We start from the raw sequence: 16,085 nt of genomic DNA, 5'->3' as shown, positions 1-16,085 counted from the left end.
TCTTATTTTAATGTCTCCCGTGGAAACACTGGGGATGAATTTTGTTGGTACAGTTATTAATTCAGGATATTTAAAAGTGTTGAACTCAAAAGAAATTAAGCAAACTTGGATATTTAAAAATTAAAATACTTTCTTTCCATGTGACTGTTTTGCATAGTTTTTTTTCCCCATGTCTTAACACTACATTCCTTGTTTTTCTTAAATAAAAAATAATACTTTGTAGGTTTTGTTTTGAGTGTTTTACAATAATTTGTAAGCTACCTGGGTTTTCCCAGAGCAGCATTCTCTAGTGAGATAGGGTACAGTTTATGGAGAGACTATTAAGTGAAATTCCATCACCACCACCAGCAAACACTGAGGTGCTGCGTTAAGTGACAATCAAAATAGTAAGTATTTAAGAAGGAACTTAGAAGGTGGTTGAAAGAAGTAATTGCTTTGAAAGCAGTTCTCTGGGTTTCTTGAATAAAAATGTCTAAATGTATTTATTTATATTTTTAAATATCTTTGTGTTTTCTCATCCAAGTGATTTCAGTGTCATGTATTTAATTTGTGGTTTGTTTTCTGTGTTGCATTGTAATCTTAGAGAACTGGCTCTTATCTGGGGTACAGTTGTTAGCCCTCATGATGCCTCATGGACAGTCTGAATCTGTTCTACATCAGGACCCCAGTGGAGGGCCCAAAGCCAGATGTCCCTGCACTTCCTTCCTGTTCTCAACTCATTTAAGAAAAAATTTATAAAGGTAACTCCTTTCAGATCTGCTTCACATAGCTCCGACCTTTTTCTAGTTTCACCTGCTGCCTTCTCTATTTTATGGGCACTTTTTGTGTGATGACTTCCCCAACACAGCCAAAGGCCAGTAGGACAGCCAGTGGCACATGTTGCCTCTGTTTTGCCCATTTTGGGAAATGTTAGCAAAACAAACAGCATCTTTTAATGGCTGTCATTATCATATCCTTACTAAAGTCCATTTAAAGTCCGTAAATATAGGTGGAACAGTGTATACACACTGAAAACTTCTACAAAAAATGTTTGCTGTCTTTAATATAGTGTAGCGTTCTTTGGTCCTTCAAAAAATGTAACAAAACCTCCACATACAGCACTGCCAGTAGAGCAGTGACGGAACATGTGAAGCCCAGACATTCGAGGATCCTTCTTGTTCACACGCATGGGATTCCCTGGGAAGCGCTGGGGTCCCACAAGCTGGGTACAGCACACAGCTTAGAGAATGGTAATTAAATCATGTCAGTCACAAGTTGGATTTAATGATGTAAAAAATGTTTCTTAACTCTTGAGGTGAAGATAATGATGTCAAATAAATTTCTGAGGAAACAAACTGTGACATCGCTTTAAAAAATGACATTCAGATGTTTTTAATGTTTTTGAGTTGGCCTGGACTGGTACAAGTTCACTGCTGGCAATGGTCGTGCCAGTGCTAAGAAGTTAAAATGTGGGAAAAGCTGTGTTATCTTCAAATTGATATACTGTAAAACTAGACAATCATCTTCAAGTAAAACATTGGCCAGAAAATGTCTTTTAAATATTATGTCAGCCAGAACAGGTATAATTTAGACCATTCTAGAATTGTTTTGAAATTTATTTTACTATGGCGTTGTAAGTTGGAGAAGGGCCTCAGTATGGCACTTTCATATTCACTCTATGTAAAGTTGAAGCCCAAAGATGAGTTAAATTCAGTGCTGTACTGAAACCAGTTAGTGCAAAAAAGTTTTTTCTTTGTACATTTTTAATTGTTGACATCAGTTGGTAGTTGTAAAAACATGCACCAAATTCTTTCCAATGTTCTGTGTGGTTCTTAATGTGATATTCTTGACATTGCTGTCCTTACTGCTTGGTTCTTGGTTTTAAATTTAAAAGTAGATGTAGCCCATCATTCTTACTTCCAAAACAGTGGAGCTATAAATGGCTAACTGATCTTGAGATAAGAATACTTTTTCCTAAAGCAAACATTTCATTGAAATCCAAATTGATTTATAAAAATGAGACTGACATTTTTCAGGTGTTGTCTTCTGCCAAAATCCTAAATTACATAAAGCATGAGGGATAAGGAATGGTTTCAATGGTGCTATATTAGGTTCTCTGGTTTTTATGAGCTGATTTTCGTGTTTGGAAATACAATATTGTATAAGATATGTGGATCATTTTGTTACCAATTTAATATTGCCATTTTAATTTGGTGTAACAATTGGTTACACTTGTTTTTCAAAGCTATCCTTTGAGAAGAAAGTCAAAACGTGTACTAGCCTACCTCCACTCTGCTCTTGCTGTATGACCGTTTTTCCAGGTTTGATGTGCATAGCTTTTAAAAACTACATGTACTATTATTATAATGCTCTTTCCCATAGACCCTTGTAATGTATTCAGAACCTAAAATTATAGCAAAAGAGCCAAGCAGTAGCATTGTTTTGTTTTGTAAATGTAAAAATAATTAGAACTAGACTTTGTTTCCTTCTTCAGTTTTAAAAATAAAAAAATACCTCAGTGTTATATAATGTTTTTCAGTATCACCTGCATTTCTCAAAAAATAACACCTGCTTCATGTGGCACATAACTTGTAAGAATCACATTATTTTGGATTTTAAAGACTATTAAATATTTTAAAATCACTACCAATGATATTTTCCTTTCTTTTATTCAACAGTGGAGCCTAACTGCCTTAGGCACTTTTACCTCTGTAGGTCTGAATCACCAAATTTTCTCAAAGGAGTTATGTCCTGCTGCATCGCTGTGGTGCCTCGGGTAGCCATGCTGCTACGCACATCATCAGCCGGTACTGGGCCCCGGGTCCCCGAACTGCTGCATTTAGGCTGTGCTGGTACCAGCTACTTTCTACGAGGAATTCTCCTTTCTGACCAAGAAAAGACGTATTAATGATAATTCCTCCCTCTCTCTGGTTGTAATAAGGTAAGGCACTACTCTGGGTGTCCAACCACAGAGCATGAAGGTGTTGGTGTGTGGACTGAACCTGGGATTTCTCTGAAGTGCTTTATCTTAATTCATGTGTTTTTCCACAGACTTCCTTAAAAGTTTCCAAAAATGACCTTTTTTCCTTCATCAGTATGTGCTACTTCTAACTCAAACATGTTTTGTGTTTTTTTGAGACAGTCTTGCTATGTTGCCCAGGCTGGAGCAACCTCAAACTCCTGCTCCTGGGCTCAAGCGATGCTCCTGCCGCAGCCTCCCCAGTAGCTGGGACTACAGGCATGCACAACTGTGCCAGGCTAATTTTTTCTATTTTTTTTTTTTTTAGTAGAAATGGGGTCTCGCTCTTGCTCAGGCTGGTCTCCTGAGCTCAAGCGATCTTCCTGCCTGGGCACTCTGAGTGTGTGAGCCACCTGGCCCCAACTCGACATTTTAAAGCTACTGACTAGCTGAGGACCTCTTTTGCATCTCTTCACAACAGCAGCCACCTCTCCTTAGAGTGACCATGCAGGACAGTGGCTGCATTGACGGTGCTGGGTTCCTCACAATCTCCTCAGATTACACTGTGGATCTTTGCTGTAGCTCAGTAAACCTGAATTGCTCTGGGTCTACTATTGCCCTTCACACAAGAACATGTGGATGTTCTTACAGAACTGTCCTTCCGCTTTCAAAGAGGCTGTTAATGTCAGTGTTACTGCATATGATTCCAGAACATACCAAGCTGGCAGACAGTAGCTGTCATGCTGCCTGGGTAGAGGAGTAGTCAAGTTAGAATATACTTAAATAACAGTCATTTCTTAAAAGTTGCTATGAGAAAATGAGGTAGTCTTAGCATAACGAACGATCTTAGGCTCTGGAATTAAACTGTCTCGTTTGCCTCTGCTCTGCCGTGTAACCTTGGGTGAGGTTCCCCTTTTTCTTTCTGTTTTTAACCTTATGTTACCTACTAACTACCTCATAGAACTGTGAAGGTTAGGCAGTGCTTTAGAACAATGCCTGGCTCCTGTTTAGCTACTTTAGGTGTATCTCAAATATTTACTATATTAATGTTAATACTATTTTGACAAATTAGAAAGTTACGAACTCGTATAACACACAAGGAAAAAACAAGCACTGGTCATACCACTTTTATTTACATTGTTACACTGTTTATCCAACATAGAAAAAATATGAATACATTCATAGTATTCTCTTTTAATTTGGTAATCCCACATTGTCAAATATTGACTGTTTTTATATTGGGTGTCCTACCCAATTAAAAAAAAAAAAAGAGGAAGGATGGACCTTGCAGACAGTTCTTGTTGTGTCATAGTAACAGTAATGTCATATTTGTCCCTCTTTTTTTAAAACAAAGAACCCAATTTTGAAAAGACTGATGATTAAATTACTGTTTGCTGGCTCAGGGAAATGTTTTAGCAACAGAAATTAATTCATTCTTTCCCCAAGAAAAATGTTAAACGCCTAAGTGATCAAGGAGAAAATTTATATTCCTTAAAAAGGGGTCGGTGCTGAAAGAAAGTCGAGTGACAGACCCCACCGCACAATGGTTCTGTATCTACCAAACAGAAATGGGGACCGTATTCACATAATTATGCTGGAGAGAAGAAAAATCCACTTAGAAGTCAGGTTTCTTTTAAAAACCCATGTTACAAATAGAATCAATGATTATCTCTTTAGACATGATACTTTCATTAAATGGGTCAAACTCACAAACTAATGCTACAAAATACAGTGTTTCCATCACTTTTAGTTGTAATGTACACTATGTACAGTTACCTATCTTAAACTAATTACAGAGGAATAGCTTGTTAAAAACCAGAATCGGGACTTATAAATAGTGCAGAAAATGCAAATGCCAAAAAAACGATGCCTCCTATGATTGTCACTGGAAGAGAAAAAAGATAAAAGTCAAATATTGCAAAATTTTCCTATACCTTGATACTGTACCAAACTATGAGGGAGCCAATGAGGTGGCCTATTCTTCTTCCAATCTAGTAAACTAATGTTGAAAACAAAACCATTCAAACCCCATTTAACCCCAAAGAACAGCAATTAACATGCTTGACTCCGAACAGGGAGAATCGGTTTCTTCTCTAGCCCTGTATTGTGAAATGACAGGATTATTATATTAAATTGAGACAGTGCTGCTCAGAAGCAGCAGTGGAACTGGAACTAATCCTAACATCCAGTTATAAATGAGAATGTTCAGAAACCTCTGAGACTCTTATTCCATCTTTAGACCTAACACTGATAGCGCCACAGGAAATTTTCAGAATCAGTACACATGGTCTCCACCTAAGAGTCCCAGTCTTACATACAAGATGTATTTTAAGGCCAAAACTTTCTCGTATTTCCACGTGATGACTATTTTACAGGCTAAGACAGTATGTACTAAAAAGGTACTATGAATTCAATAATGCTTTTAGATGAATTGAATTTGTGTTTTACCAACTTATACACCTGGGAAAAACAGCACATGTTTGCAGTGCCAGGGGTAATACCCTCAGAAATGATAATTATAAAGACCAGGTATCCTTTAGAAGTAACAACTTAAAGCTAATGCCCTTTTTCTAATCTCTGTGATTCTAAAAAGTTAAATGGTGTTTGCTTTGTAATTTAAAAACAGACTTACCGGTTCTGACGGAGATTTTTTGTGCGATCATCCTCCCCCCAATCACTGCCAGTCCCGTGCACAAGCAGTGCCCCACGGTTCCGCCCACTGCCACGCCGCAGGGGTCCTGGGAGCAAGTGGAACTGGCATTAATTTAAAACCAAATTTGAAACCGCTACTTGAGAAAGGTAAAAATTAAGAAGCACTAAAAATAGAGGTCAATAAAAAGCAAAACTTGTAAAAATTCAGGTGTATAATAAATTTATGAAAGGTGTAAGCTGCTTAAAGGAGTACGTACCAGTTATAACTAAGACTAGACCTAAAAGTTGAAAAAAATCAATTTGGAAAGTCAAAATAATCCTGATGAAATCAAGCTAATTAAACCTTTTAGCAGTTACTAAACTTCATGCACAGGCAGTATTTAGCACTCATGTGACAAGCGCCAGGGAGAGCAAAGCCAGACATCTGTTCCCTAAGGTAGCGGTTGACAGAGTAAGCAAACCTTCACGGTATGGTGTGACTACGCTTCCCGAGAACGGAAACCTGCCTCCCTGCTCCCCACCGTGTCCTCAGTGCTTTAGCCCAACGCCGCCTGGGACAAAGATTTGTCCGGTAAGCTGCTGCCGGGGCAAAGGAGGCACTCAGACTGGGGGAGGGGAGCGTCAGTTAAGGTTTTCCAGAAAAGACAGCTCTGAAAGAACAAGCAGGAGTTAGCGAGAGGATGCAACTTTGTTTTGTGGGGGAAGGAACATGGTTAAGTAGGAAGCAACAGGCCAAAAAGTGAGACAACCAACTGTGGAGGACTTTCGCCGTCTCTACAGAGAACCGAAGAGTCCCTCCAGGTGGGTGCGAGGCAGGTCCTGACAGACCCCGTGAACTATTCTGTCCCGGGACACTGGCTGGTTTCTAGCTGGGGAGTGACAGAAGAGATTTAGGCTTTGAAAGTCTAGTGGAAAGAAGGAACCAAGACTGAGAGCAGGGTGCCCGAGTGGAACCCTGCACAGCAGCCCTGGTGAGAAGCAACTGCGGCCTGCAGGCGGGTGGGCGACTAGGCGGGGAAGAGCAGATGAATCTGAGAGAAAGTGAGGAGGCGTAGGTCACATGCCTCCACGACAAATGCAAATGATGGTGGTAGGGAAGGAAAATGAGGCCTGACCCTCGGGTTTCTCCCCATGATGAACTGCGGTCAGGCCAATGTGATGAAAGGCAGACGCAGTGGAGACGGGGTTTATAGGCGCCAGCAGGAGTTAAAGTGGAGAAGCTCAAGAGTCAGCTGAATCGGACGGTGAATAAACTTGGGATCGGATGTGACACCCTGGGAGAGAAGGCAGCGTTCAAGGGCTGCCAGAGGAGGAGCGGCCCGGCAGGCACCAGCAATGGCCGCAGTGAACTGCAAGCACCGAATCGGCGACACGGACGCGGGATCGCGCGGGCTCTGCGCAGGGATCGGAGCTTGTCCCAGCACAGCCGCGCCTTCCAGACTGCAGGAGGAGGGAAGGGGTGTTCGGAAGAGAAGCTGAAGTAAGGAAAAGGGTTTTTTTTTTTTTTTAAAGATGAGAAAACATTTTCAGACTAAAAATGCTTACAAAACTGAGCTGGGAGAAAAGGCAGACATTTAAGCTTACTACAAAGAGGAACATACAGGACGGGCTGAGCACTAGGACTCAGGAGAGGGAGCGGACTGCTACTGTGGTGGGTGGGAATGCAGAAAGGGAACTGCTGCTGCTCTCGGGGGAGGAGGAGGTGGCGGCCGCAGAGGCTGAAGAAACGGAAACGGTTCGAAGCATCTACTGTAAGGAATGGAAGAGTGGGACTATGCTTCCCAAATTCTATTTGTGTGTTTTTGGGGGTTTTTTTTAGAGACAGGAGTTCGCTCTGTTGCCCAAGCTGGAATGCAGTAGCATAATCACGGTTCACTGCAACCTTGAACTCCTGGGCTGAAGCAATCCTCCTGCCTCGGCCTCCCAAGTAGCTGGGATTATAGGTGTGAGCCACCACGCCCAGCTGTTTTTTTTTTTTTTTAGAGACAGGGTCTTGCTACATTGCCTAGGCTGGTCTTGAACTCCTGGCCTCAGGAGATCCTCCTGCCTTGGCCTCCGGAAGTGTTGGGATTACAGCCTATTTGTGTATTATAATTTCTAAAACTGCTACCCCAAGATGGTTTCATTCTATCTGAAAGTGATACTTGAAAAATCAGTATTGTAAATAAAATAGTACCTTTAATACAAGATTTTTCAGAGTCTTTGTTAACTGTGTACTGAATCTTAAAAAACAGGTAAATTATTTGCCAAATTTATTTGAAACTTCTCCTTTCCCCTTCCTCCTCTATTGGCCTTGTACCCACTAACATCTGAGAGGACACCAGGATTCTCTGAAATCCAACCTGGGAACATTAAATCATGTTGAAAGCGGAGATAAAATTGCAGATTAAAATGGACTAGACTACTGCATGGTTCATACAAAAAAATACGCACAAAAGTAGGAATATTAAGGAAACAAAAAGAGGCACAGCATTCAGTTCTGCCCTTTAAGAGCTCACGAACCGCACCCGCGGCACTAGTGGTGCGAAGGCCGGCCAACACCGTGCAGGGTGGAACCGCGCCTGCGCTGCTCGCGTTATCTGATTTCATTCGCAGAACAACTTACGAGGAAGGTCATCCCCATTCTCGGGTGAGGGACCTCAGGGAGGTGCAGCGATGCGGTGACGCGGCAGGATGCCCGAGCCCAGTTAGCACGCGCCACGCCAAACCAGGTGTCTCGTAGACAGGGAAGCCCTGTGCCTTCCACAGGTCACTCTACGCCACACGGAAGAGCGTGTCAGAAAATGGAAGGCCGGGTGCCGTGGCTCACACCAGTAATCCTAGCACCTTGGGAGGCCCAGGCAGGAGGGTCACCTGAGCCCAGGAGTTTGAGGTTGCCGTGAGCTGTGATCCACTGCACTCCAGCCCAGGCAACAGAGACCTGTCTCAAAAAACTCCCCAGAACAGAAAAATGCACTGAAAGAAAACAAACACATGATTCTGCCTCACAGCAGCTCGCCCCAGCGGCACCACAACAAATGGCCACCTACTTTCAAGTCCCAGTTCTGGCCATCTGAAAGCCAACAAAAGGCCAGAAATCAAGGAGGATATATGGGATAGCCATTAAAGTGACATTTTAAAAGAAAGTTTGTTTTATGGAAATCAAATGAAAAAGTTCCATTTTTTCCCAAAATACAGCATTTCTGAGGCTTCTCTGACAAAATAGCCTTTCCCAACTATCTTAGTCCTGGCCCTCAAACTCCAGCCTACGTTAAGAAACTTTCCGAGGAGTTAGAAACAATTTCAATCTGATAAAAACAGTACAATGTGATATCAAAACAGATACGAAATGTATTAGTTAAGATCAGGGGCCTGAAAAGCAGCCGCAGCAGCGCTCTATTACCCAACCGCCGCCTCGGTAAAGCCTCGTAAGTCTTCGTGACCGATGGCAGACGCCCCACACAACACTTTACCATTCCCCTCCAAAGGAAGAAAGAGTGAAAGAGAAACCACCGATAGGGGTCTTTTAAACAAGTGGCATTTCAGAACTACGAACAAGGTAAGTAGAAAGGCTGCAAGGCAGACAGCCCTGAGTCCGGTGCTTGCCCTGCTACCAGCCAGCTTATGTCCTCGGACGAGTCACCCAATCTGCCCAGGCCTCAGGTTCTGTCTGTCTGTAAAGGCTACGATGAGATGATCTGAAGACTGAACACAAATTTTCTATACAGAAACAAACCAGTCATCCATAATGGCAGTACTCAAAGATAAGCACTGCAAACGCTCTGATTTCTGAAAGTCTTTTGTTCATTTTATATTTTAAAAGTAAACCTTTAAAAATTTCTCCAAGTCATTAAAACGATGTTGAAAAGTACAACATTCCAAGAGCTACACAGAAATTTGTAAATAAGTGAACCAATTCTCTTTTGCCAAACAGGGTATTTTTACACTTCCACTAAGTTGCAATAATTATTTTATAAGTAGCCTGTGCAACACTCAGTTATTTCTTTAGTATAACAGAAGAGCCAAAAGTTATACACTTTTAAGGCTTCAGTATTATGCCAATTTATACTTCTCAACAACTACACGAAGGGAAGTTGTGAGATAAGAAAACCAAGCCAAGAAAACAACTGCCCCAGCAACTTTTTGACAAAACCAAAGGGAAAAGAAGTCAGAAAGATGAGTGAAAAGAAACCAATTAAGTTTGGATACAAGAATTTTATCCGACTGGTAGCAGAACCTGGGAGAAGGTCAATTTTAGAGCAGCGGGATTATCAGATGTAAAACAGTCAGCACACGAAAGATGTCTTGGCCCACCCTGACATTGTCCAGTATTTTCTGGAGCAAAGTTAACATTAATTACGTTTAGTTTTAATACAAAACAAGTCTTCTCTCAAATGTCACTCACCTCTCTAGCTGCCAAAACAATTGTAGTTAGTTGAGAGCGATCGCCCCATTCTGCTAAGAATGTTAACGTAAGTGCTTGAACAAAAATGGGTGAAATAAAATGCAGCCACTTCTTCTGAGGTATCGTTGTGCTTGTACCCGTTTCAACATCTCCTGGTCCATTCAAGAGTTTGGTTCGTTGAAACTAAAATAAAAAAACGACATTAATCCCAGGAAGCAAATCAAAACTGTGCAAAATCACTTAATCTTTCTTTTTAAAAGTGTTTAAATTCTATGGAATATGCTCCACAGAAACTAAATTTATGTGACCCCAAACTTCCCTTCTGAACCACTGGTCTCACAAAGCAACAAATGCAATATTCTCAATGCTTCCATTCCTCCCCAACAAAACAAACATTATTTACTGATCACTTACTGTCCCAGATGCTATGGAAGAAACACGTAAAATTACACAACACAGTTGCTGTTTTTCAGGAGCCTATAATCCATCTAGAAAATCCGACTGCCTGTGTTCAGTATTAATCTCTCAGCTTCCTTCTACCACATTCATGTTAACCCAGTCGTACTGCAGCCAGCTGTGAGAATAGGCACTAAGCAAAATAAGCTGTTTTTGTGTAGTCCACACATATCCCTCAGGTGTGGCCATGCTAGGACTTACTTCTTCATCTTTCTTCTTCAGTTCTGCTTGAACTTCTTCCAGTTCCTCTTGACCCTCATCAGGGCTCATCTTTAAGCCTTCCCGAAGCATTCTAATGCCAAAAATGGCGAACAATGCAGTTGAAACGTAGTACGTGTACACCCTGGGGATGACTGTGGTGGCGTAGCCGAACAACACTGGAAGAAATTCAAGAGTGTGTTTGTTACTCAGCGTGTATCACAACCAACCAAAGAACTTCAGAAATCACAATTTATACTAAGGGAGAAATGGTTCATGTTAGAATTAATCTAATATGTAATAACCTTAAATAATTCCACCACTTTCCCTTCTACCAATATTGAACTCGTAGGTGTAGCCAAGGAGCTAACACAGCTTACCAAGAAACCAATGGTCCTGTTGAACATGGCATGTCTTCCTCAGAGACCTTAAAGAAGATACTGAACTCCCTTCCAGGCATGTCCAGCCGGGGCTCGCTTGCCACTTACGTTGTTGCCGGGCATGGTGCTTGAGGTAGAAGGGTGGCTCTGATGCCCTCTAAAGAGCCCAGAATTTTATAACCTGGAAGCTACACCACTTCCAATATGTAGGTGACATTTCTTCCTCACAAACCTTTAAATTACAAACCAATATGCTGAAGAATCATGACAAGACTCTTATATAGCATGATTCAAATTCTACTCCTTTGTAACTATTTAAAATAAGTATATCTTATGAAAGAAAACTAAAAATTCCTTATACATACATTAAAATAATGTTCACAACAGACTCCAAATTATTCAGTAGTATTCCTTCCTATTGATAAGGAAAGACAGTTGTGTTAAGTTATAAAAAAATGATCCTTAGAACTACATCAAGAATGCAAACCCTAACTGTGAAACCAAGTGCATCAGTAATTAAAACTTACAAATGATGTCAGGGCCAGAGGACCATACCTGTAATAAATGCAATTACTCTTCGCCAGCGTTTTATAAAATGAGTACACTTATAAATCTGCCTGAACATCAAATGTATAAATGCATACGTAAACTATTCCCTGCTACATTACAAAATCAGATTTTACAATCATGTTTAGAAATGTAGCAAACCTATGCTTGTGTGCATATCTACATTTGAATAATATATTTATGTATGTTTGTACATAATATATGTGTGTACACACATGATACACGCATATGTATGTTATAGCTCTGTGTGCTCAAAAGGCCAAGACGCAAAGACATCTTAGTAACAATGAGCCCACCCTGCACCCAGATCTTGGGTTTTAATACCGTTCTCCACTAAAAGGCTCCTCAAGGCTTCTCAGAGAAATGGCCAATTTCAGGACTGGGCAGAACAGGTTACAAGACAAACCTGCATTATCCTGTTATACCAGAAAGTAAGAAAGAGCAAAGACAAATGATGGCAGCATGTCACAAGGACTCAGGAGGCAGCTGGGAGAAGCTGCCACTAGCCCAATCTGGAATAATTTAATCAACACAACAGTTAAACAGTTAATTATAAACCACTGAAAAAAGGAATGAATTTGTCTACACTGGCAGCAAATAGACGAATGAGAAGAGGAGAGCTCTTGCTTATGGTAGAATGCCAAGGCTCAGTGGTAAACCTGGAAGAAGTCCTGGAACTAGACAGTCATTTTGCAAACATCAAGGGAAGGTTTAGATCATCAATTGATGCTAAATCTACGGGGAAATGCTGATGAGGAATAGGGTATTTATACCATCTCAGAGTACCTCCCTACAGATTGCATATCAGTTGCAAGGGAAGACAAAGACAGCATACAGGAGAAATTTTCATTGGGTGATCAAAATTAACATTATCAAGGAGGGATAAATGGACATCATATGCTTCCAGATGGGACACTCTTAAAGGGACACAAAATCACCTGTGCAGTTTTCCAGTCAAGAATGCATAGCCTCAAGGTGAAAAAGGAAATACCGGACAAACACAAAACGAGGAACAGTCCACTGGGGGAGGTGGAGGACACTACATTCTCCAAAAAATGTTGATGTCATAAAACACATTTTAAAAGGCTAGGGAAATACTTCAGATTAAAAGACTAAAAAGAGAGTAACTGAATGCAATACATGATCTGGACTGGATCCTGTACTGGATGGGTAAAACACTGCTATAAAGGATATTATTAGGTCAATTGACAAAATTAAAATATGGTTGATAAAGTATCAATATAGCTAAAATATGTATGTATATGTACATACTATCTATAATTTATAAATTATATGCACACGATGTCTGCAGATATTTAAATTATGTGTATACATATATATAAAATTTATTTAGATAGGTCCAACACAAATGCTAAAGCAAATAGGGTAAAATGTTAACAACAGGTGAATCTGGACAAAATGTACACAGGTGTTCCTTGTACTATTTTGTTTTTGCAGCTTTGTAAATTTAAATATTTCCATAAAATGTTTTTAAAAATTAAAAAAAAAATGTTATTTAGTGACACTTACAATCTTGCCTTTTCTGCTCTGACAACTCTATATTGAACAAACCCCTATCTGGCATCAGAACTTTGTTTCTTCTTCCCTTGGTTACTGTCCCCCTATTTCCTCTTTCTTTGGAGCCTTTCTTCTGCCATTCAAACACTTTATTGGGAAAGGTAGGCACACTAAAATTAATAATATTCCAATTTTTTCAACAATTTCTAAATAATTTAACAAGGAACTTCTATAATTTTAAGTAAAAGACCAACATGTATGAGAATATTCATTTGATATATTTTAGAAAAACTTTTGGTAGATACTTGATGGTTTCTAATTTTTGCTCAGTAAAATCAACAGAAGATCTCACTGAGCTGTCAGCTGTTAAGTCATTAAAAATCACTTTTGGTGAGAGACCAGTATGTGATTTTTAGCACGTTAACTCAGAAGAGTTCTGAACTTGGAGACACGGCTGTAACAAAATTCCTTCCCATCTACTTATTTATGTGAATAAAATTTCTCAGCTCTCACACCTGTCTTTTTTCTGGGCAGCAAAGACATCCCCCCCTTATGGCTATTTTTTTAAAAAAAGCTTCAGTGTTAATGCAAAACCCTACTTCATTCTAGCAGTAAGTAGTAGTCATTCATGGGCACGTAAACTAATTTAAGAAGATCTCATTAAGAGAGGTATTTACATCTCATTAAGAGATTTACAATTTTAAAAAAATGTTTATTTAAATTTGTGACATATTGGCTTTGATCAACTGTGTACTAATAATAACTATAACTCAATCCATAGAGCTAACATTTAGAAACTTAACAAAGGAAATTTCCAACATCTTAAAATTCAATTATATTACTTGCATGTTTTTATTGCAAATAAATATGATGGGGTAGTCCACAGAAGATTATGAAGCAAAAATTTATAATCATTAGGGTAAAATTCTGTGGTAAGAGGAAAATACATAAATTTTCAACTGTTAAAGAGTTGTCTTTTTTTTAATGGAATGATGGTGATGATAGATACCAAATTATTAATGGTATTTAGACTCCACTGGGTATATTTTAAAATACCATAAGTTTTATTTTACAAAATATGCCAAAAATTAGGTATTTACAAGTCCTTAAATTTAAGATGAAAAATTTTAGGCAACTTTCATGTGAGAGTTGGATATAGTTTTTCAAAATTATTTTAGAGAACATACACAGAAAAGGTCTGAAGACCACTGATACAGATTATTTTAGAAAGTACAGGTGAGAAGAGCTGTCACGGTCCCAGTGGACAGCAGAGACTCTTAGCAGGTGACAGCTGAGGACGAGGAACCGAACACAGAAGAGGCGGGGAGAACTGATGGGCCGTGCTCCAGAGCAGGGGACGGGCACAGGCAGAGAAGGCAGCCTTCTGGTTACCTTCACAGCTGCCAGCCTCAGCCTCACAGTTCTCTGATACCGTTAAACCCATGCCAAATAGTGGCTTCGCCATCTCAGACTCTCTCCACTTTTCCCATTTCCTATAACCAAAATTTGCTTCTGAAGAGAAAATCATGTTCTTATTGTGAAATATGAATAATGCCCATAATTAATTTCCAAAATGTGAAAGGTATTCAAATGATTTTCACCATTAAAATACTCACTTGTATGTTTAAAAATACATGAACCTGAACAAGCAGCCAGAATAGAAACTGTTCTGTTCTTCATGATTTTCATGATAAACCTAAGGCATGCTGAGGGACGGGAGGTGAATGACCGAGCGCTCTAACTCCAGTATCTCATTAACACAGACCATAGCCCTGTGAGGTAGGTATTGTCTCCATCTGACAGATGGGAGAACTAAAGCTCAGAGGGGTTATTAAGCACCTTAACATTAGGCTAATTCACGGCAGAGTACAACACTCAAACCCAGGTCTGACTCTAAGGGGAAAGCTCACTATATTCCACCAAACCACGTGGCTTAGGGTGGCTTTAGAATCAGAGAGTAAACTTTGTTATTTTTTTTCCTTTTCTTTTTTTTAAGATAGAGGGTCTCGCTCTGTTGCCCAGGCTGGTGTGCCATGGCACGATCATGGTTCACTGGAACCTCGAACTCCTGGGCTCAAGTGATCTTCCCACCTCAGCCTCCCAAAGTGCTGGGGTTACAGGCATGAGCTACTGTACCCAGACTGTTCAGTTATTTTAGTGTTAAGTTTACTTTCTTATGCTCTAATTCTTTAAAAAATCAAAGTCTATAAAGTAGTAGTAAATCAAAAAGTAACAAAAATGGAGCCTAAGAACGTTTCACTCTCTACCATAATGGGTAAGAATAGCTTAATAAAACACAATAAACTGAAAATTACTTCTAAGTTATTATTTCCCAAATGTCCTTTAACAGAAAAACATGCAATTCTCTGTGGTTTCTTGGGTCCTAGTTCTAAAATATCGAATATAAATATTATTTACCTGGACTGAAAAGAAAAAAGCTGAAACAGAATAAAAGCAAAGATAAAAACCCGAGGGAATAAATGAGTATGTATCTTGGTTCTGAACAGGTAAATATCTTATTTAAAAAGTGTAACCTGGTTTTTAGGAATTTATGTACTGAAACCATTTGCTGTTTATGAAAATCCAGAACAGAAACCAATTTCCAATATAACCAAGTGAATGATTCAACAACTCAATGCCACACACCATGCTTTCCCTTTGACTCGGCAACTCACTGGGTGAGAGCACACTCACCTGATAAGCACGTCATCAGGCCCAAGGCAAGCATCGCGCCAGCCAACACGGTCAAACGGTTATAGCGCATCGCCATGATGGCTGCTATGAAAAATGTCTTGTCACCCAGTTCAGATACAATGATAACTGATATGGCAGCAACAAATGCATGGATAAACCCCAAGTTAGTCTGAGTAGCTGGATCTTCCTTATTGGTATGAACTGGGGCTGGTGGCGTTAATCCTTTCTGAAATTAAAAAAAATACACATCAGTTACTTTTTGGAAAAAAAAATCATTATTTAAAATTCTTTTATTTGT

The 16,085-nt window shown here is 39.8% G+C and overlaps 1 protein-coding gene across 2 annotated transcripts in view; it reads right to left on the bottom strand.

Annotated features, from left to right (window-relative positions):
• Nucleotides 1-4,049: 4,049 nt before the first annotated feature.
• The window catches only part of TMEM165 (transmembrane protein 165), a 29,300-nt gene continuing 17,264 nt past the window's right edge, over nt 4,050-16,085 (bottom strand). For both annotated transcript variants that reach the window (XM_012641120.1, XM_012641121.1), the window contains exons 2-6: nt 15,788-16,013; nt 10,632-10,807; nt 9,975-10,157; nt 5,571-5,676; nt 4,050-4,823 (exon numbers count right to left, since the gene is read on the bottom strand). In XM_012641120.1, the coding sequence (XP_012496574.1) occupies nt 4,747-4,823; nt 5,571-5,676; nt 9,975-10,157; nt 10,632-10,807; nt 15,788-16,013 (768 nt within the window). In that variant the 3' untranslated portion in view covers nt 4,050-4,746. The remainder of the gene's footprint in view (nt 4,824-5,570; nt 5,677-9,974; nt 10,158-10,631; nt 10,808-15,787; nt 16,014-16,085) is intronic.

This window comes from Propithecus coquereli, unplaced genomic scaffold (assembly GCF_000956105.1).
Source record: "Propithecus coquereli isolate 6110/MARCELLA unplaced genomic scaffold, Pcoq_1.0 Scaffold162, whole genome shotgun sequence".
In the NCBI taxonomy this organism is placed as follows: Eukaryota; Metazoa; Chordata; class Mammalia; order Primates; family Indriidae; genus Propithecus; species Propithecus coquereli.
This window is presented reverse-complemented; position numbering and strand designations above follow the sequence as displayed.